At 46.2% G+C, this 23417-nt stretch overlaps 1 protein-coding gene across 1 annotated transcript; it reads left to right on the top strand.

Moving 5' to 3' along the window:
- The first annotated feature begins 22283 nt into the window (after positions 1–22283).
- Positions 22284–22802, top strand: LOC144120357 (uncharacterized). The gene has a single exon (XM_077652719.1). It carries the CDS (start codon positions 22284–22286, stop codon positions 22800–22802), a length of 519 nt encoding a protein of 172 aa, XP_077508845.1.
- The last annotated feature ends 615 nt before the right edge of the window (positions 22803–23417 follow it).

Raw genomic sequence — 23417 nt, 5'->3', positions numbered from 1 at the left:
AACGACTACGAGCAATCCGACGACGTGCTGAACGAAGGTACCGACGTACGAAAACAAGGGACGATCTACGGACCGCCAGGCGCACGCAAAAGAAGATACAGCGCCGGTTAGACAAGCTCGAATCGCAACGTTCGGCTGCCTTCTGTGAGTCGCTAGATCCACGCAAGCCTTTATCGCAACTATGGAGAACGGTGCGCAGGCTGCGGACACTTCCCGTACAGCGATTCCCATTCAAGGCGCTTGCCCTCTCTCAAAAGAGATCGGAGATTGACGTGGCAGAGGATTTCTGCGCCAGATTATCCGGCCAACTCACAGCTACCAACATTCCATCGCCTTCGAGCAGCTACCCGCCACCACGTGATTTCCGGTTGGATCTACCATTCTCGATCCACGAACTTAAGGCAGCATTAGCTTTGTGTAGCCGCACATCAGCGCCAGGACCCGACGGAATTCCCTACCGAGCTCTGTGTTACCTGGGGGAGCGAGCGAGAGAAGTTCTTCTTGAGGTGTACAATGAATCTTGGAGAAATGGCACGTTACCAACAACCTGGAAGACAAGTCGCCTTGTTCCACTGCTGAAGCCTGGCAAGTCGCCGTTGGAGCTCTCATGGTATCGCCCGATCGCTTTGGCGAGCTTTGTGGGCAAAGTAATGGAGAGGATGGTCCTAGGACGCCTGGAGTGGTACTTGAAATACCACAACACCTTCCCAGATGCCATGGCGTGCTTCCGACGCGGTGGATCATCGATCGATAACGTCGTCGACCTGGTGACCTAAATTCAACATGAGAAATGCCGTAAGCGTCTCTGCGCATCCTTATTCCTCGACGTTAAAGAGGCGTATGACAACGTTACGCATGAAGCCATCCTCTCTGCTCTCGCAGAGGTAGTAGTGGGTGGTCGGATGTTTCAATGGATACGGAGCTATCTATCCATGCGATCCTTCTTTGTAAGCACTGAGGAAGGCCATAGTTCTCTTCACTATAGCTACCGCGGCGTCCCTCAGGGCGGTGTACTTAGCCCCTTGTTATTTAATCTAACACTAATTGCTCTTCTTGAGCACGTGCCAACCACAGTCAGGCTATCAATGTACGCGGATGACATCTGCATATGGACATCTGCAGTAACACGCCTACAGTTGCGAGCGAGAATTCAGAGAGCCGCCACACAAACTGTTATCTACCTCCGTAATCGAGGCCTGGAAATTTCCTCCGAGAAATGCGCACTAGTGCCATTTACGCGCAAACCCATGGGAAACTACAGTGTCATGATGAATGGCCAAATAATACGACGGGTCCGATCGTACAAGTTTCTAGGTGTCATAATCGACAGGGACTTGTCATGGAGCCCACACATATCATACGTGAAAAAACGGCTGACAGGCATCTGCCACCTGTTCAAGTTTTTCGCTGGCAAGACCTGGGGAATGTCGCCTAGTGCCGTGTTACAACTGTACAGGGTGCTTTTTCTAGGATTTCTGCGATACAGCTTGCCAGCAATAAGCAACATAGGCAAAACGAATCTACGCACAATACAAAGTCTTCAGGGTCAAGTGCTCCGGATCTGTCTAGGCCTGCCTCAGAGTGCTTCAACAGTGGCTACGATAGCAATCGCTAGAGACCACCTTGTCAAGACCCACATTGAAATTGAAGTACTCGGGACCCATATAAAGTATCTAGCCAGGAATCCTCGTCACCATTTAGCCTCTCTACCAGCGGACAGGCCACACACATCTTTGAGCCAAACGATAACTGCATATGATGAATCATTGCCAGCTTGTTTCACTCCGGCTGCGAGACCTTCGATCCCTCCATGGTGCCTTTCTCAGCCAAAAATCAACCTCGCAGTACCTGGTATCTCGAAAAAAGCTGATCTGTCATCACCAGCCCTTAGACAGCTCACGCTACTATATTTGTACGAGAACTACCGTGACTCAACGCATATTTACACTGATGTGTCTGTCCTTCCAAGCAGCTCCGCGGCGGCAATCGTCATTCCAGCGAAAGCTACAACAATCGCATTTAAGACGACCCACGCGACAACATCGACGGCAGCAGAGCTCGCAGCGCTCTTAACTGCCCTTCATCACATTGGTGATGAGCCGCCACACAAATGGACAATATTCTGCGATTCGAAGGCGGCACTGCAGTCTCTACTGTCACCTCTACGACGCGGACCGCACGAACAACTAATCTGCCATATTACAGAGAGGTTACACCATATAAGTGATGCCGGCCATGAAATAACGTTCCAGTGGCTTCCAAGTCACTGCGGGATTATCGGCAATGAACGGGCGGATCACGCTGCCCGCTCAGCCCATACTGAGGAGCGCCACGTCCCAATTCCTCTTTCTAGAACTGACGCGGCACGGAAGCTCCGCCTACTTGCTCGGCAGTGCACCGAGTCGCAATGGAATGAGCCACATTTAAGAAATACGCGACTGTACTAACTTGATCCAACATTAAGTCTTCGAGCGCCATTACAGCTTCGCCGTAGAGACGCCACGCTTTTATATCGACTTTGGTTGGGTGTTGCCTTTACTAAAGCCTATGCATTCCGCATAGGGATGACCGACACCCCAACCTGTGACCACTGCGGCCATGAAGAATCAATTGGCCATATAATGTGCTCCTGCCCGCAGTACAGTCCACAGAGGACATGCCTTAGCCACGAACTTGACCAACTGGACGACCAACCGCTATCCGAAAAAAGAATTCTACAACATCGAAATGACCTACCGTCGCAGAAGAAGGCCGTGCAAGCGCTTTTGCGCTTCTTACAATCTACCGGCCTGTGTGAAAGACTAACTGGAACGCCATGTGCGTGTGTGTGTGTCTCCATGTGTGCACGTTCCTTTTTTTGCGTTTTCCTCTCTGTCATCTTTCTAACCCCTATCCCCCATCCCCAGTGTAGGGTAGCAAACCGGAGACTCACATCTGGTTAACCTCCCTGCGTTTCCTTTTCATTCTCTCTCTCTTTATTTATACATATACTCAAACACTCTGAACGCTCTCGCGATTATGGGGACAGATCATACTGCAGAACCGAAACAAAGAAATCACAAAACCTTTGCGATAATGTCAAGCGAAAACTTACGACAATGCCAAGTCAGGCTAATTTTATAAGTTAGCATCGCCTGATTGCAAATATGTAATTTTATCCTAAAACAATGCTCTTATAAGCCAGAAAAATGAGCAAAAGCGAGCTATAAGGCCCCACTTCAACACTCGTGCAGCGGCCATGGGCGACGTATACATGAATTTTCTGAGGGAAAGAAACTTCGCCGCACCAGGGGGGCAAATGCACTCAGATTACGAGGAGAGAAGCTCGGCGAGCACAGGCGACAGTGCGAAGAGTGCTGTAATTGGAGCAGCGCAAAACATACGGAAAAGAGTAAGGTATGTCGCAAACAAGAGTGCTGAATCTTTCGCCTCGCGCTTTGTGAACTGAGGCGGCGCGTAGCCGTTGTACGCAGCGAGTTCATAACGGCGCGTTTTCAACGGCTTTCACGCTGCGTGTGTTTTCTACGCAGCCGGAGAAGTGGTCTCGTTCACACTTCAGCCGTCGAATTGGCTACATTTTGCAAGCTGCCGGCGCTACGGAATTGTAAAGTGTTTATTTATTTTACCGCGGTAGAACTACCAGACACATTTTCCAGTTATGCTAAACGGAAAACGTAGCGTTTTGACAGTAGAGCTTTGACATTTCGGGCAGACGTACGTACTTGTCTGAAGCCTGCTTTGTGGCAGGCCGCCCACCTGCCCACCGGATTGGTGGCAACCTGCAAGGTGTATACCCCTGGGTGAAGGGTACACCTAGGTGGAAGCCCGGGATGTGAATACCGTCAAGGTGAACACCTTTATGTCTAAAGCCTTTTCGGTAAAAACCTTTTTATTGGGATGTGAGGTTTGGTTTATGCGGATTTAACGTCCCAAAGCGACTCAGGCTACGAGGAACGCCGTAGTGGAGGGCTCCAGAAATTTCGACCACCTGGAGTTCTTTAACGTGCACTGACATCGCACTGTTCACGGGCCTCTAGAATTTCGTCTCCATCAATATTCGACCGCCGTGATCGAACCCGCGTCTATCGGGTCAGCAGCCGAGCGCCATAACCAATGAGCCACCGCGGTGGCCTGAGATGTAAAGTCAAACGCCTTTACATCAGAAGCCTTTACGGTAAAGGCCTTTAGGTCAAGTGTCTTTAGGATTTAAGGACCTTAAGTGCTTGCCTTAGCTAGTGCTACTGCACAATATTCCGTGTTTGGCCATTCCAAACCCTCTGCAATGTTTTTAGTTAGCGCTAACAGAAACACGCGCGTGCGTGCACGTCGTCAACGTGTGATCTGCGATTAGAGCGCATAGTCGTTCATATTTTCTGCGCAATAGAAATGTGGATATGCTTTTAGTTATGCTTGAAAATTTCTGACAACTACCACATGCCTGCATCACCACCTCTCATTAGGCTCGTTGAACGCAAATTTCACAGCGCGCATCATCATGCAGGCATTACGCATGCCCAACCTTCTCGGACAAGAATTTTTAACATTATAAAATTGTAACATACTCTTATAAAATGATACGTATGATATATAGAAAAATCTTCTTTTTTAAAGCTTTTCCATCGATCCAATTGAACTTATAAAACTGCAACCAATTGGTAGCGCTTTCCGCGGTAGAAAAATCATTAATAGAAAAAAATGCAAGACTGCCTTCGGGTGATCTGCTGTTATATTGATTATTGTAGTGATATCTTCCATAATAGGAAAAAATTGCGTTCATAAATAGTTTGCCGCTCAAAATTATTTTGTCCAGAACAGACCGGTTTCACAAAACCCACAGTGCATACGCACATTTACCGGAAGCAGTGAAACGCCATCTTGGTTGTAGTTCTTCGTGGCGTCGTCTGCAAGACAACCCACTTTATTTGCCGCCTTGACTGGCATTAGACACTGTCGCAGCAAATTTCCGCCATGTCATTTATTGTAGTCAGCCAAGAGAAAAAAGTACAGAGAATGTTAACTACATTCGAATCGGAGCGAAAGCACGGATTTGTGCTGCGTAGAAGCCGACGGTGAGCAGGCAGTGCCGCGGGACGGAGCAGATGGAACTCGATGAAGAGGACGCTCTCCAATGCACAGAGCGAGAGTGTGGTGCGCTGAGCAGCCCTTAAAGGAGATCTGTTCGCGCAGCCACAAGTTCAACTCGCGGTCATGGATATTGATTCAATTTCTTTTTCATGTTTGACGTCTACTCAGCTGAAGGTGAAAACTAGGCACACGGCAATCGAAGCACGAGGTCCTGTTGTAGTAAAGCTTTCGCTTCAAAAGAGAAGCCACTACAAAGCTGTGGCTACACTCTAAACACAAATCAACTCAGATGGGTGTTTTTGGCTTGTCCTCTAGCGCTAGCGGCCTCCCTAATCAAGGTTCGAAATACACCGTTAGATTTCGAGTATATTTCCACCCCAAAAAATACGGAGGACTTGCGGTTGGCGAAGGGAGCAGGTTTTACGTTGATTTTTACACCAAAAAATACGAAGCTGTTTTGGTTGACAATCGGAGCAGATTTGGTGCAGATTTTTACACCAAAAAATACGAAGCACTTCCGGTTAGCAATGGGAGGTTTCAACCGCGGCGATACGCTGAGCGGTGGCTGCGGCGTCTTGTGTATGCAGGCGCCAAGATTTCGCATCGCTGGCAACCAGGAGGAGAAGGTGATGCGAGCGGTCCTTTTTTCTATATTGCAATTTTGCTCCCTCTTACAGCGCTACTAGGACTGCTAGCGATATAGTCGGAACGGTGCTAGTTCGTTAATCATAATAATCACGTTCGAATGTGCTTTGTAATCAAGAAAAAAGAGCAATCGAACCTCAATGTTGAGATATACCAATTAGCCACGTTCCGTCCATGTCGTTACGAAGTAGTAGTGTAAGGAACAGGGCAAAAACGCTGGATACAAAGTGCATCGGACGCCTGTCTTCACCTCCTCCTGGATGCCTGCGTTGCACGATCGTGGCGCCATGCATACACACGACGTCGCAGTCACGTCGCAGCGTATTGCCGTACATCGCGGAAACAAAACGAGACCAGCGACGGCAAGGAATCGTCTTTAATCTGACTCCGCTGTGTATACGAAACTTCTGTAAAAAATACACAAACCATGGCTCCGGCGTTAGCCGAAAGAATCTTGACGGGGTGGTCCGCAAAGGGCAAGAAAAGCAGAGTTGGGGAGACGGTACGCAATGAAACTGAAATCAAGACCGTCGTAACAGATCTACGTACCAAATTCCTGCACCACATTCTTTTTTTTCTTCTCGTAAAAGTATACCGTCTCCTCACTGTGGTCCAAAAACCGAATCCCTGAAGTTAAATACCCTGAACGGTGCACAAGGAAGCCACTTCCGGGCAGCTCCACATTGGACAAATAATCAATCAATAATCAATCAATCATTCTTTATTTTTCCCAGAAAGAACTGGAATGGTCTCCTGGGCTAAAAGCTGGGTGAGCAGCTTGACGAGGCCCAGGAGACCGTTACATGGCAGAAACAGTGAAGTTGAGAAAAAAAATAATGTGAATATAAAGCAATGTACACCATACGCAAAACTTGTTGCGGCAACATAATACAGTATGTAATGCATCATATTCGCCAAAATGAGCTAAAAATAGTTAAAAATAGTACAAGTTGACATAAATAACAGTACGAAATTGTAAACAAAGGAAGCACAGTAGAAAAAAACTAAGTATAACATCAAATGTGGTTCACAATGTTATGAAGTACGTGCGCAATTTCTTGGGATTCAGACGAGTTGTGTTTTGGTACATATTAAGCATTGATGGCAGGTTATGTGCTAATGATTGATGTTTATAATAAGTGCGGAAGTGGGGATTTCCCAGACATCTTTACTTCTTGTGTGTATATCTGTGCTACGTAGTGTTAAAAATGCCAGAGATGAGAGTAAGTTCTTGACTTCAGTAGAGGAAAAAAAGAATGTTTGGAGTAATCGATATTTGTATAAGTTATCAACCCTTATGATGTTAAAGGAAACAAACGCATCTTTAGTACTGGCTGTTGGATCGATATTTCCAATGTAGCGGATAACCTTCTTTTGTAACAAATGGAGTTTGTCTAAGTTTGTCTTTGTTGTTGTGGCCCATACCAACGAACAGTAATTTAAATAGGAATTGAATAAAGCATTATAGACTTGAAGTTTAGCTTTTACTGGAAGCAGTCTCCGACAACGCGATATCATGCCTGCAACTGAGGATAGTTTTTTCCTAAGATAGTGAGTGTGTGCATCCCAGCTTAAGTTCTGAGAAAAATGTACACCGAGGATTTTATGAACGTCCACAATTTCGATGTTATGGCACTGAAAATTAATAGACTGATGCATTTCAACAGGTTTATTTCGGGCACGGAATATCATTGCTTTTGTTTTCATTGTATTTATTTTAATTACGTTGAGCTGAGACCATATGGATAACTTCTGGAGGACTTCATTGCATTTTATTATTAGTCGGTCCACATTGTACTCGGGAATAAGTATGGTACTGTCGTCAGCATATATTATAAATTGAACTGTGGCATCTATGTTTACAAGATCATTTATATAAGTATTGAATAATAACGGTCCTAATATGCTACCTTGTGGAACGCCGTGAGTAATTGGTAGGAGGGAGGACATATAACCGTTTACATATACACACTGAGTCCTGTGGCTGAGGTACGACTCCAGCAGGGCCAAACAATTACCGCGAATGACATATGACTGCAGCTTACTAAGGAGTACTTTATGATGTAAGCAATCAAATGCCTTGCTGAAATCTATAAAAAGGGCAGCAGTTAACAAATTATTTTCAATATTCCGCAAGATATTTTCTTTAAGTGCTAACAAAGCTGATTCCGTTGATCTGCCTTTCCTAAATCCGTATTGTGCAGCTGTGATAACGTTTTCTTTATCGAAAAATTGTATTATCCGAGTGAAAATGATTTTTTCAATTCCCTTGGAGAAGATAGGCAGCACAGATATCGGGCGGTAGTTAGTGGACAAGTTACGTTCGCCACCTTTAAAAATAACAGATACGCTGGCTGTTTTCATTTGCTCAGGAAAGGTTCCAGACTCTAGAATTAAATTAAAGATATATGCAAGTACAGGACTAATTATCGGTAAAACGTACTTAACCGGTCTTATCTGCAGGTCGTGAATGTCTAATGCTTTACTGTTCCGCAGGCACATAAAAGTACTATAAAAGGCACATAAAAATACCCTGAACGGTGCACAAGGAAGCCACTTGCGGGCAGCTCCACATTGGACAAATAATGTTTGCTATCTATCTGCCCTTAGAAGTTTTTAAAAAGTATACGTTTGTATATTGTATGCTTAAAATCCGTTCATTACTGTTCGTTATTCTTGCAGTCCTTAATGGACCCTTTAAAAAAAATTCTGAATGCCGTTGTCCACTTGCGCATTGAAAATATTTTTCGAGTACTATTTTCATCCAGTCTATAAGTCCTCAAATTCTATAAAAGCAGAAATATTCGCAGTAAGGATTACACAGCTCCGTGGTTTTATTTTCCTATAAAAATATAGTTCTTGGATTTTACCTTCATAGTGCAAGGTAGCTGTGCAAGTTTGTTAGACATGTTTTTTCGAGACTGCAGTTTTAAGCACTTTACAAAACATTTTCACTAGCACGTTTTCAAAACACTGTGCACAATTTCAATTATGCATGCGACATATATGCATTTCATTGGATGTTCGAAAACCCTAAATTACAGAGACCACTGTTACAAATTGCACTGGATTATCACAAATTTCAATTACTAACCTACGCACATACCTTAAATATTAAGACCAGCAGCATTAAAAGGCTGCTTAACTGTGACATGTCAAGCTTATTCAATTGAAAAGAAATTGAAGAGCCTGCGTAAAGTAAACAAAAGGTCACGAGGACCAGTAGATTACAATTTAATTTTTTTAATAGAGGACAAGAAACAACATTTGAAACCATAATTCTTGGACAGGTATTAGAGATAGGGACCAACTTGAAATCAGCATCTAAAATTAATCAGAACGATATAATAGAAAATTTTGAAATATCATGCAAAGATGGCTTCAAAACTTCTTTGTTACACTTCAGGCTAACTGGTGCACTCAGAAAAGATTAGCAAAGAAAATGTTAGGTACCAGACAATTCCCAGTGGCTAATTCCAAGTGGCCAACTTCAAGATCGTGATCTACAAATTACAGTAAAAGAAATACTAAACAGACATCCTAAAGCAGACCACTAAATCTACAGAAAATTATCATAGGTATCCAACCTCTAACTTTTGTGTTTATTCTTGAGAAACATAAAGGACAAACATAACCTTAGAAAATGTATAAAATACATTCAGTTTAACACACAATCACATAAAAACATCATAAAACAAAACTTTACACTCAATATATGAAGGCCTATGCTGTAGAGAAAGTTTATGTGCCCCGAAAAATATGTTAGCGACCCATTTCAAGGAGCCTGTCGCAAATAAAGTGCAGCACTTATAACTTATATGGAAAAAATTAGACTACAGAAACACATGCGCACAGGCGTTTCAATCTAGCTAACATCTAATGAATAATGATGAAACACAAGGAATCAATCATCCTGGTATTATCGTGACTGTGCGAACTACGAGCAAAGAAAAACACATGACAAAAGGTCAAAGCGATAAGGGCACAGGCATTCTGTTTGATCAGGAGAAAGGCATTTATCACCTTCAGTTTAGGACGAAGTGAAGTAAAAGTCCAGAAAAGTTCCCATGGCAACTGACCAGACTACAGACTAGTAACTTTGTGATTAAATAAGTAATTGAATTTCTGAAGACCTGTGTCTAAGCTCATTTGTGCTTGAAAACTGAATTAATCACCAAATCCATTATCACTATTAATTTTTTTTTCTAATTGCAGGATATGTATAAAAGATAGCAACTGCGTTATGCAGCAGAACGGGAAAACTATTAAAAAACAGAAGACTAAAAAATGATGACACTGCTCCAAGAAACCTGTACGAGCTAGATGCAAAAAGATAAAAACCATCATTAGGCCATGCACGAACAAGAAACCAGTGGGGTGATGATTGTTAAGGTCAACAAAATGTTGCTGTTCCCGTTTTGTCATGTCTTTCCATGCTGCCACATAATGGAAGTTGTTACGTTTCGCCTACGACGCGCGGTATAGCCGGCGGGGATGCAACGGACGCCGGGGCTTCGTTCAAAGTGGCGGTCATTTTGGGCCCGTTCAGTGCTGCCGTAACGCCTCCCGCCAAGCGCGTCCAGGCAGGTTTAAATGCCACGTGTCGTCGTGTGTGCGTGTGTGTGTGTGCACGTTGGTGCCCACGCTTGTCAAAGCGCGGCAGCCGGGGAGAGGAGCTCCCCAACTGGGAGGCGAGGAGTTCTGACCGGCGCCGGCCCGGCGGACGCGCACGTCACGTCTGAACATGTCCGAGCGTCGCCGTATCGGGCGCCTCATCCAGAGCCGTTCCTTCTTGCCCTCGACTCCGAGGGTATAAAAGCCGCTGCCCCGGACGCCAAAGAGAGACTTCGATTTCTTCCTTCGAGTAACGTGGTCGCCCTGACCGGCTGCTCTTTTGCGATGCCAGAATAAACAAGTTGTTCTGTTGCCAGTCGACTCATCCTTTGCCGGGGACCTTCGGATGTTTCCAGCTGTGCCCCAGGCCGCCAGGCCAACGCTACCCTTGGGGCTTGCAACCCTTTTGCAACAAAGTACAGCATTTGTCAAAGCTTAGAGCCCAAGAAATTAGCTTCTGAGCCTTGTTGTGCATCTCCAGCATTCCAGATCTCTTAAAGGCACAAAAAATCTTGCCCTGACCACCATAAATGTTGGACGTCCAGGGATGCTCAGAGGCCTTATTACATGGTTTAGAAGCCAAACCCTTTGGCTCTTTACTTTTTGGCAAATGCCCAGTTTTCTCACAGATTAATGCTTATATTGTTTTTCTTATTCTTCACTCTGGCCAACTGTATCATTTTAGCATTGATAAGATATAGCAGCACATTTGCGTTCCAGTAAAAGTGTTCCAAACAACACTAAAAATCTATGCATGTAAATCCTGTACAGGCGAATAAAAGAGGCAGCTGTGAAGAAAAGATGAAGTGGTTTTTAAAAACTCATGAGCTCAAAACCATCGAGGCGTGGTTTATTTTAAGCCAAGTCTCTAAAAGCACACTCAAGAAAGGTCAGCAGACAGAGTGCATTCTTTAGATTTTCCAAACGGAACACCCAGAAGGCTGCAAACAGCAGAATCCCCACAGAAGCGATGAGATTTTCACTACAAGGTGCTGGCCAATGAACAGGAAAACGGTGCCTTGATATGTGAGAAGGAATGCTGTAAGTACTTGGTCCTGCAAAATTAAAAACGAAATATCACTCACATTAGTGACACTTTTAGAAGTGCAAATAAATACTGTCGCATTTCAGTATCATGCACAATATGACTACACTATCCTAGGGATGAATTCATGAGGGTGGCCTCCCCTCCCCAACGTGAGATTTTATATAGAAATACTGGGCTGAACCCAATTTCCCAATTTTTTCATGAATAAAGTGAAAGAAATGCGAGGTTCAGACATCTAAATGACCGATTTTTAAAGATAATGGCAACCAGGCTATTGTACTTGGAGCTATCAACACTGTCTAGCTTCCACTTCAGTGCCCATCACTATGTGGAGGAGACCTTGGTGACAAGATTTTTATCAAAACTTTTTTCATTCATGATTCGTTATCATGAGTGAATCATTTTGCGACAATTTTGCTCGGAAACCAAAGTGTCCATATTTCAGAGGCGCGAATGCACAATAAGTTATCCATTAGAGCCGTGATCATATTTAGTGGGCCACCACAACTATCATAAAGGTAAACAAAGTGCTGGAATGGCCTCCCTACCAAAGATTTGAAAAAAATATTCTAGCAGTAAGACAACTGAGCTGCTCAAACTCATTTAGTTGCAACCAGTGGAGAAACAGCCTAACTGTCATCGAACTAGAGGCAAAAGAAACAATGGTGAGCCACTGCCCATAGGGGAGCGTGATACATAGTGTGTATTGATAGGTACAGCTGCAGCCGAAAAAGCTTCCACTCTTGCTTTTTCCGTAACATTTGATTCATATGGCAACTGCAGGATTTTTTGCTGAACATCGAAGAAGCAAATGTTCTCTAGGGAATCGCATTTAGAGCACCTATAACAGCCCGGGAAGCAACAATCAGTGCTGCCCATGAATCATATTTGCGTGTGTCTAATGAAGACCTAAAAATACAAAAGTGGTATGGTGTTGTTCAAAGTGTGCATCGCCATTATACAGAGCTTGTGAAGTAGCAAAGCACTCTTTTCCGACTGAAAAAAAAAAAAAATACGTGCACCGTATTCAGACCTGATTACCATTTGTCAATAAAATGACGAAGCCACAGTCGCAAAAGCAAATCATGGTGATCGCATCTCCATAGTTTCGTGCTAGTCTAAAAAAACGACATCCGTCTCAACACTGGATTATTGGTTATTTGAAAACAGTGATAGTGAACACGCGTGAAAATGAGAAAGTAGCAATGCAAATCCCAAAATAGCAGCGTATCAGTATGCTGTATCTGGCTCAGTCATGAAAGTACTCTATTTACAGAACTGTGCATAGTTGCAGCAGTTACACTGGCTTGTTATTCTTACTATTATCTTTTTTAATGCACAAATAACTATGCGAGAATTTTAAACAAAATTTCTTGGGGGTCAGCAGCTCCTTACTGTCACTGTGCATTCCGCCTCTTTGCAAGATAACCAAGCACTAGTGCTTTCTGCCAGCACCCATTCTTAAATAAATAATCACAAAACCCAAACTTTGCTAAAGCTCGTGAAATGAATGCTTAAATTTGAGTAAATTCTGCGCCCAAAAGTGGCCATCAGAAGTTCATATAAATACTGAGCTGCTATATTTGTAGAAAAATTTCAGTTCCTGCCTATGCCCACCAATCATTTGCACAAAAACAATCACAAGGGTTGCAGGGGACATCTTTCTTTGCGGATTAACTCCGAACTGTTTGGTACTGCTTGTAGATTAAACTGATGCAACCTTGGAGTTCTTCATAGATTAGAACCTGTATAGAACAATGTCCAGCCAGGTTTGATACCAAACAAATCATTATGAAAAAAATGCAGGCTGTTCGAATTACTGACTCCAATACTGAAAGTCAACTAGACAATGAAGTATGTGATGCTTTGAAATTAAATCTGCTGCTATATTTTCACAAATAGTGAGAACTAGTTTATAGTGCACCCATCGAAGTTACGCCGCAACGAACCGCAGTACGTAAGACAAGATCTGACAACCGTTTATTTCTCGCTTTCACTCGTGTTCCAGTGACAAAGTGATTGCACCATTGTGCTAAAAGCAACAAGTAATAAGTTTGGAATTCTAAATGTGGCGGCCGAATCTATGAAGGCAGAATACAAGTATGCACTTCAGAAGCTTCGGGCACATTCATTTGCTGCGACACGCAAGATAAGCAAAATTAATTTTTTTTGTGGAGAACCGTCTCATTTTAGAAAAAGCAACCTAATTTTTTTTGTTAACAGCGATGCCGCGTACCTCGTTCTGCAAACATGCATGAAATTAACAGTGGCCAAAAATGTTGCGCATATCCAAACTAAGATGAGAAAAATGCTTCGGAGAGCACTAAAATAAAAATTCCGAAACCCTACATCCGCTTGCAAGGTGCAGTTCAGTGCAGACGCAAGCAGATTCGTACAGAGCGCTCGTGCGGTGCTTTGCGGCATGATGGCGAACTTATAACGCAGGCAATGCAGGCGCTCAATCGCGAGCGCATAGTTATATAAAACAACCCAGACACTGGCAGCGCGTCGTTAAGAAAACTGCGCTAATATTTTGCTTCATTCAGCAGCGCAGTGCTCCAGCGCTCCACACAAGCCTCCTCAAGCCTTTATCGTACAACGACATTTAAGACGCAGAATCACTTACCATGACGGCGAGACGGATGTGAGACGGCAGGGATTCAAGAATATCCTTCCGGGCAGCAGCGTCGAGGTAGAAATTTCTCTCCCGCTGGCCAAGGGGGCGGCAAAGCCAGCGCTTGTCTCGATTCGCTCACAACGGCGCCATAGCGCCATTCGCAAGCAAGAGTGAGGGGCAAGCTCAGCCGTCGTTTACGATATCCACTTCAGTGAACTCGGTTAAGCATCCGTCTTTCCTTTCTTCGTTGCACATCGAAAAGCAGGAGAGGCAAACGCGAAGTCGCCGCTCACGATATCTGTTCTAAGAGAGGCTCCAGACAACCCGCCTTGGTCAATTCTGCGACGCAATCCGAGACGGCCCCGCTGGCGCTGCTAGGCCAAGCGTCTACACCGCTCACACTCGCAGCGTCCGCACTCACGACTCTATCACCGTCTTCTGATCCTTTGCGGCGCCTGCTGTCGATATCATCTCGACCGAAGCCAAAACTTGCTGCTTCGTTCCAGAACTAAGCGAAACAGGTAAAAGTACACAGTTCCACTGGCGTGTTTTGAACAGCAGCAGCAATTGGACCTCGCTCCGTCTCAATTGCCGTACGGTTTCTTTTTCTACACCGTTCGGAAGGTTCGGAATGGCGACAACCACTCCGTTACAGAGGCTGATGAACGATTGCGGCCCTCGTTAGCACGCCGTCAGTTCTAGGTGGTGTTGCTTTGGTGTTTATGATATCATGTGCTCCGTTTTACCGGTGTTCTCGTCTGGCGGTGCGTAGTTTTAAAGCGGACTAGCACCGATAAACCTCCCATCTCGTGTAGTTCGTCTTCAGTGTGCACGCTTCTAGGGTGCGTAGTACAGAGTCAAAAAATCCCAGGCCGCTCCGAACGGCCGCGGAGCGGCTCCTCTCCGCTATCGGGGCGCTGTTATCGCACGCTTGTCGCGCCGCGCTTGTGTTTCCAGGGTATACGCAAAGGGTGATGCCCCCCCCCCCCCCCCCCTCTCTCTCGCTCTCCTCGATAAGGAAGCAGTGAAAAAAATAGTGCGGCGTACGCCTGCAGCGTTCGCTCTTCGCACTCCGTATTCGGCTGTGGTGCAGCGCGTCACGCTGTACCTAATCCCAATCTGTACGCATCTCTTCCAGCAAGAACGCAAGTCATCCAGGCTGCAAACGGCGGGTTCTCTCGCCACTGACCACATTTCATGTACAGATTAGCGGCAATCAAGCTGACTGCTTCAGTCGTGTCTGATTTCTTTTTCTATGAGCGGCTATCGCGCAGCCTTTGCCCTTATTTTCGCATTTCCGGCCTAGAAGGTATGAAAAACTGCTGGTGGGGCTGAAGATTCATATGTTTTCCTTGATATCCAGGATATATGAATAAAATGTTCAAAAGCTGTGATGGGGAGTTATCACAAAACGACTTGATCACCACGGCGGTGGCACATCCTGGATCGCCATATTTCGTTTGCTTCGTGCTTCTATTCGATAATCAGATGTGGCTGCGGACGTGTTACAGTAGAAATACTGGTATACACTTGTTTTGCCCTCTAAACTGTCACTTATTTGCAGGTCAGGTTTGGCGCGTCATAGGTTCCGCGGTGCCGAAAACAATATGAAAATAAACGCTGCATACACTTAGGATACAAGTAATGAATTGACGCTATCAACAGCTCGTCAGACGATGGCTCCGGATCGAGCTTGACTACCCAGAATTCATGAGCACCACTTCCACTGCAGCCGCGCACGCAAGGCCAATTACTGACTTGAACCGCGGAGACAATCAACTTGCACTGAAGTGCGAGACGGCACACGTATACCATACTGCAGAAACGGTGGGCAAGGAGCCGTGTCATTCAAATTGATTCTGTCCATTCACCTGCTTTTCGCTGACAAGCGACTGCATCCACCGGAGGCGCGGACATCCTCTTGAACATATGCCCTTGTCTGCGACTGCTGGCTCTGCCACCGTATGTATTTTAGAGGGAAAGCACTATTACGATAGTGCGCGCGAGAGCACTAGCCGGCCCCCGAAACCGACACACTCGTTTTAACGCGGAGGCGAGGAAGCAGCTAGGAGGGAGGAAAAACGTCTGCCGGGGCAAACGGCGCACACAAAGGAGCAAGAAAACTGTGTGGTCCATGGCACGCCTTTCACGTCCGCTGGAGGCAACAGCATCTCTAAATAGATGACACTGGCGGTATCTCAGCGGGGTCACGGAGACCGTGCTCCCGCACCAAGCGGCGCGATCAGCCGCTTGATCAGAGACAGATACAACTGGAGTGTACCGATGAGGAAATCAAGAAGTTTAGGGCGGAAAGGCCCGCTTTTGCATATCGTAATCGGTTTAGCTATATTAAATTCCTACCATTTTATCGCTCTCCTCAGTACAAGCGTGAGGAAGCAGAAGCAAAACAGGTTCACTGACAGGGACACCGTGCGTATATAGTAGATATGCGCATAACTGGCCAGGCGCGAAATGATTCGCTCCTTTTCCCAAGCCGAACTCAACGTGCTTGAACGCCAAGTGGACAGGCCTGGGGCAACGCCAACCGCAGACACATCCGACTACAGGCAGGTAGATACCGATGCCGACTTTATGCCTATCCAGGGTTGACGACTACATTGGTGCGTCCAAGAGTCGCGCGGTACCTGACATCGAGGGAACGGTGCAAGAACATCTCGCTTAAACTATTCGATTTTTACTAGCCATATGACGGCGTGTCCTGGAACTCATAGTTTGGGCACTTGTATTCTGACATCAAGGCAAAATACTCCACCTCTTGCCCTCGTGAGTGCAGAGGGAGGAACGCAAGTGCAGCAAGCGTAAACCTCATAGCTGGAGCATACTGCGTAGCATTACATTAAATACCAGCAGAGCTTCCACAAAACGTGCCAAATACCCAACACACGGGCGACTTCATCTGGTTTGCCTGCGCGAAGACGCTAAACCTATTCATTAACACAATACTCGAGATGACAACCTGTAAATAATGAAGCAGTCAAAACTCTTCAGAAATACAGGCAGAGAATGCGTCTTCAAACCCTGTTCGAGTGTACTAAGCTTCCAGAAAGTTGAACAAAAATACTGGAAATACTGAATGTGAAAATTCAAAGTTGACTGCTCAGAGAGCCGCAGCAGAACTTAGGTGAAGGTAAATGCACTATATCGTACGTCAGGAAACCGAAACGTAGGAAGAAGCACACGAAACCATACTGAATACGGCCGCCAGCATAGTTCGTCACATTATGCGAATGGTCGTCTGCACCGCGACGCGCTGCACCACAGCCGAATACGGAGAGCGAAGAGCGAACGCTGCACTATTTTTTTCACTGCTTCATTATCGAGGAAAGCGAGAGAGAGGGGGCATCACCCCCTCTCTACGCATACCCTGTAAACACAAGCGCGGCTAGACAAGCGTGCGATAACAGCGCCCCTATAGTGGAGAGGAGCCGCTCCGCGGCCGTTCGGAGCGGCCTGGGATTTTTTCACTACCCGTGTACGTTGCCGCATGGAGGGGAGGGGCCACGCCGGCGACGCTGCGCTTGTTATTCGAACCTACGTGTTTAAATGTTGCCGGTGACAATTAAAATGTGCTCGACCGTCAGTGTTGCTCGTTTTGTCAGGAGAACATTTCCGTGCAAAGCGGTGCATGCCTTTCAGAGCCCTCAGGCAGTGCTCACATTTCATCTTGTTTCATTTTGCCCTACCGAGATTCGGGGTACCTATCTGGGCATCCTCTGTTACCGAGCGTTGTATTTATTTCTTCCTCATGCACCTTGTCTAAAAACGACCACGCGGCTCTTTTATTTGCTCAAATTAACACATAAACATAATTACTAAGTGCTTGGATGCCTAACTTCAAGAAAGCTGAGCTTTGCGAACAGTCTATGTCGTTTTGCCTAATGGAATATTGAAAAATGCGTGTGTTCAGTACAAAATGAGAAAACTAGAAGCTAACTGGGGAGGTTTTAGAGCGCCAGATTAGGCTACATTGTTTTTGTTGTAACACTGATCTCTTTTTTATATGCGACAATAGAATCTGTGCTGCCATTGAGCTTCCCGTGCGGCTCGCTCCGGCTATTTTCTTACTGAGGGCCTGACCGCGACAAGGGATAGAAACACTAGATGTCTTTTTATTTTTTTTTAATCCTAAGGTGGGGTTAGTGATCCGGAAAAAATATGGCATGTTGCTGAAATGGATTTGTCAAAAGACCGATTTACAACAATAAAGCCAGATTATTCCTCATTTCCACGGTTCTATAGTCACTATTTCTCATTCGATGAAACAGAAAGCGCTATCGCTATTTTGGCAGCTTGAAGTATCAGGAGGTAAAACATGCGTCAAGCAAACACGCTTTCTGGCCTCCTGAATATAACGATAAAGTTTCGCGTAGTCCAAACATTACAACGGGAAAAAACCGCTGTAATATCGGCTTGCGAAAACATCACAAAAGTTAATCCGACCGCCTCATTCTGTCGGCAGGGGTCCCTCAAAGCTGATCGGGGCACGAAAAGATTTTCAATGGTTCGGGCCTTAAAAATTCTCCGTTTGCCTGTGTAGACCGATTAACAGGGACACGATGTCTAAATACGCCAAACAGAGCTTCTCTGTCTCTCATGAGTATGCTTCTGTGATCTATTTTGGGCACCTTTTCTTCTTTTCGAGGATACGAAAAATCCAGGGCCCCCTGATTCTTGCAGCTGCTGAAACACTTGACGCCCCTAAGGTTAAACTACTTGTCTCACAAATCTGGTATTCATGCCGAGAAACATCGTGTGGCGACGAAAACTTCATGCCCGTACACCACGCACCGCGCCGGTGATATTCTGGGCGCCACAGGCAGCCGGCCGGAGAACCACAACTCCCAGAGTTCATCGCGGCGGCAGTGGCGCAGCTCAACTGCTGGCGAAATCGGTCTATCGTTTGGTATGAGGCGCCGGTACGCGTGGGAGGGCTTTCCGCGAGAAAACGCTCGACCAGCCGAACAGTGTTCGACAGCTAAAGTCGGCAGGCGGCCGGCTACACGCCTGGGCGGAACCCGCCCTGACTTGCTTCAGCTTACAACCCACCGCAAGCAATTCACTGACATAGAAATCGCAACGCGCACAGCACAGTCAGTCAGAACGGTTCTCTGCATACTTACTGCGTAGTTAGCGAGCAAACACGCTAAAATCGACAGCAGAGTGCGCGGTGTGATGAGCGATGCACGGGCGATTCTTCACTCAAGTGTTGTGTATAGTGGAATAGCAAAGCGGAGAGCTGGGCTGCTTGGTGGATGTTCATCTTTAAAATGGGGCATCACACGGACAACAGACACAGAAGTGGACAGGACGCGCTCGTCCGGTCCACCTCTATTTTTGTTGTCCGTGTTTTCTAGCGAATATAGCCTATGTTCAAGATGTCGGCTTTCTGCTCGCATGGCACCGAGGATCCCTCGAAATTTACGTGTACACTTCACGGCGGCACACAACGCACCGGAGGCCGCAGGCTCGCATTATCGTCGGCCAAGCATAGATAAGTGAGCGTCGTCAGCGGTTTGTTCTGCAGTGTGCTGCTGTCCGCGATTACTTGACGCCGTTTCTTTCGCACCCATGAAGGCTATTTCTACCGCACGCGGACATTGCAACGACACGCACACGCACGGGATGCCCCCATCGAAAATATAGTGGGGGGCTGAGGCGGCCTGAACTTGCATCTTGTGGCCGCCGCGGTGGCTCAATGGTTATGGCGCTCGGCTGCTAACCGAATAGACGCGGGTGCGATCCCCACCGCAGCGGCCGAATTTCGAAGGAGCGGAAATTCTAGATGCCCGTGTACTGTGGGATGTGAGTGCACGTCGTGAGTGCATGGAGGAGGAGGGGGGTTTTAATGGAACAGGAGAGGTCTACCCGATTGTCGGCCTGGCATGCTACTCCATATGAGGGGATGGCGTACTCCACTGTCACGCTGCAGATTAGGCGTATGAAACATTCATATCCATTTTAAGCGCATTTACTCTGAACATTTACAGAAAAATTTTTAAAGCCGCATCATCACGGCGGAAATCCCTGGATCAGCCTTTAATGTATAAGACAAATAAAAAAGAAGGCTAGATTGCATAAAAAGTTTGTCAAAAGTTTGTAAAATGTCACTTTTAGATTTCAGAGTATTTAAGCAATATAGAAGTAAGCTGAATTTCTTCGTGAGAAATGAAGAGCGTTGTTTCCTGCAGCATCAGTTCCAACATGAATCCTGTGAAGACATTCTTTAGGTGGGCAACTTAAAGAGAATGACAAATAATAAGACTCTGCCTGCAGCAATAGCGTACAACGATCTCAAGATAAATGAAAAGGCCCGAAGGCAATGATATAATTTTACCGCCCGTAGGTGAGGAAAATGGAAGAAAATGAGGGGAGGTCAACAGCTACATAAGGACGCAAAGTCGGGGGAGCGGGCCCGGGGATACTCCTCTGAGCTCCTCTGGGGCGTAGCGGAGAGGGTGAGTAAAATGGCTTATGGTATTTGGTATTAAAATGGGGACAGCGAGTTTTTTTGCTCTGATCCTGTGAAGGCAGGGAAGACGTATGAAAAAAACTAAACAAGTTTCTAAATCGAACCCCATCGTCGCCAGTTATCAAAGATCTCGTTTTTAAGGGCCGCCGAATACATGGCACAGAACTTGCCGAAGCATTTAATAAATATTTTAAAGATGATGACAGCATTTCTCAAAACCCCCCAATCTAAGAGCTGCAAAATACCGAGAAATAACCGCAGCATTTAATTTGATCCGACAGATGAACGCGCGATGTGTACTACGTTCAACTCGTTGAACAGTATAAAATCACGCGATATTGATGGCATCCAAATTCTTCCAATTAAATATGCGCCTAATATTGTTGCTCTCATAATGACTTATATATATATATATATATATATATATATATATATATGGCGTTATCAACAGATTGCTTTCCCGACTCAGTGCAATTCTCCAGAGTAACTGTGTTTTGTAGGAGTGGCGATAAAAACCCTATGTCCAACTATAGAACCATTTCAATTCTGCCGATTTTTCTAAACGTCTGGAAAGAGTAATTCATAAAAGACTCAAGAACTTCTGCAATAAGCTTAATCTCATTAATCCATCGCAACGTCGTTTCCGTCCGAACAGTGTATCGGGAAGGACGCACGTGCCATGCCTGGTGCGGCCGGTCACAGTTCTCGTCTAGATTAAATACGCGCCTTGTTTGCCACAACACCTTTGGTTATAAAAGCACTGTACATTCAGTAATAAACGGCTTTTGCTCGCTGGCTACCTCGACTGATACATAGTGTCAGAAGTGCGGCCAGCTCACGTCGGTGCCTGCCGTCTGAGGATAAGACTGCAGCGACCGAGACACGATGAAACAACAGCTGAAGCTTCCTAAACCACTACTCTTGTCTGGGAAAATCGCCAAGAACTGGCAATTGTTCCAGCAGAAATGCGAGCTTTTTCTGACAGCAACGGAATCTCCAAAAGAGCCCCGAACAACGGCCGCCAAAACTGCACAGCTGCTCAGTACTGCCGGAGATGACGCATTGGAGGTATTTAACAACTTTCTTTTTCTCGAGGGTGAGAGCAAGCAAGATTATGCTACCTTTGTTAAAAAGTTCAAGAAGTACTGCCAAGAACAACAAAATGAAGTCCATCAGCGGCACATATTCCGATCAAGAGTGCAAGGCGAAGGGGAGTCGTTCGAGCATTTCTTGCGGGACCCCAGAAAACAAGCGAGGAGCTGCAATTTTTCGCGACTAGCCGATTCTTTATTCCGCCACCAAAAGTGTTTGGCACCAGTAGCCCACGATAGCGTGAAAAGCTTCTCAAAGACAGAAACTCGACACTTACCAAGGCTGAGCAGATTTGCAAATCGGAGGAAGCAGCATTGCTACAAAATGAGGCCTGGGCGCAGCCTGATAAGCACGTTGCGCTAGTCGTGAAGCGGCCTGGGCAGATTCGCAAAGCGGACCACGCGGTGGAAAACAAACCCTGGGCACAGCCCGATAAGCAAGTGACGTCAGACAAGCAGCAATATCTTAAATGCGCCAGACGCAATCGTTTACACACGACACCCGTCCGATGTCCGGCGTTCGGCAAAGCGTGTTTCATATATCGAAGTGTTAACCATTTCGCAGTCTGCTGCAAAAAGGGCCCGCAAATCAGAGGTGTTGGTGAGGAGCAAGACAGCTTTGACATTAACGACGTAAGTCTCAAGCATCGACGCCAGAGCGGTCTGGGAGTGCATGCGAAAGTGCCTGACCAGATGGTTAACTTCAAAGTGGACACGGGATCTCAAGCCAACTTGCTGCCCTACTCAGTTTACCGACAATGCAAAACGGAAGCAGATTTGAAACCGAGGTCTGCGGTTCTTCGATCATACAGTGGTGGTGTCATTCGACATTTCAGTGTGGCAAGGATACGAATGACCGTGAACAGCCGGTGCAAGGACATCAACTTCTATGTCGTCAAAAAGGGCAACCAAGCTATACTGGGACTGCTAGCATGCGAGTCGCGCGGTCTGGTGTCACGCACAGTGGACGCTGTAAAAGAAGGAAGCACCACAGCCGGCAACAGTGAGGACATTCTGACTGAATTCCGCCAGCTTTTTCAGGGAACCGGCCGCGTAAGTCGCCAGTACAAAACGCTCCTACGCAAGGATGCGACGCCAGTTGTCCAGCCAGCTCGGCGGATGCCTTTTGCGCTGAGGGAACATTTGAGGCAGGAGCTGGAGCTCATGGAGCGAAGTGGCATCATTGAGAGGGTCCAGAAACCGACAGACTGAGTGAGCCCTTTGGTTATCGTGCGGAAAAAAGACGGGAAAATACGCGTTTGCATGGACCCTAGAAGTATCAACGAGTGCATACAGCGAGATCGTTATCAGATGCCAAGACGCGAGGACATAGAAGCTGAGCTGGCCGGAGCTAAGTACTTCACGCTCCTCGACGCAAGGGCGGGTTTTCATCAGGCACCTTTGGATGACGCCACAGCAACTATATGCACGTTCGTTACTCCGTTCGGGCGTTACCGGTTTTTGAGTCTCGCTTTCGGAATCGCATCAGCCCCAGAAGTAGTCGAGGAAATCCTGAGCGAAATATTTCAGCACTGCCAAGGCGTGAGAGTGTATATTGATGACATTTTAGTATGGGGCTCGTCTAAGAAAGAGCACGATGCGCGCCTGCGGAAAGTGCTGCAAGTGGCACAAAAAGCAGGCTTAACTTTCAATGCCGAAAACTGCAATGTTGGAGGCACTGAAACTAAATTACTGGGTGACGTCATTAGCCAGGATGGAATAAAGCCTAACCCAGCGCTGACGCAGTCGTCGAGGGAGACTCCGTGCCCAACGGATAAAGCCGCGGTCCCCTGAATGCTAGGAGTAGCAAATTATTTTAGCAAGCAC

This window comes from Amblyomma americanum, chromosome 2 (assembly GCF_052857255.1).
Source record: "Amblyomma americanum isolate KBUSLIRL-KWMA chromosome 2, ASM5285725v1, whole genome shotgun sequence".
NCBI classification, from domain to species: domain Eukaryota; kingdom Metazoa; phylum Arthropoda; class Arachnida; order Ixodida; family Ixodidae; genus Amblyomma; species Amblyomma americanum.
The sequence above is the reverse complement of the archived record's forward strand: the minus strand, read 5'-3'. Positions and strand labels throughout refer to the sequence as shown.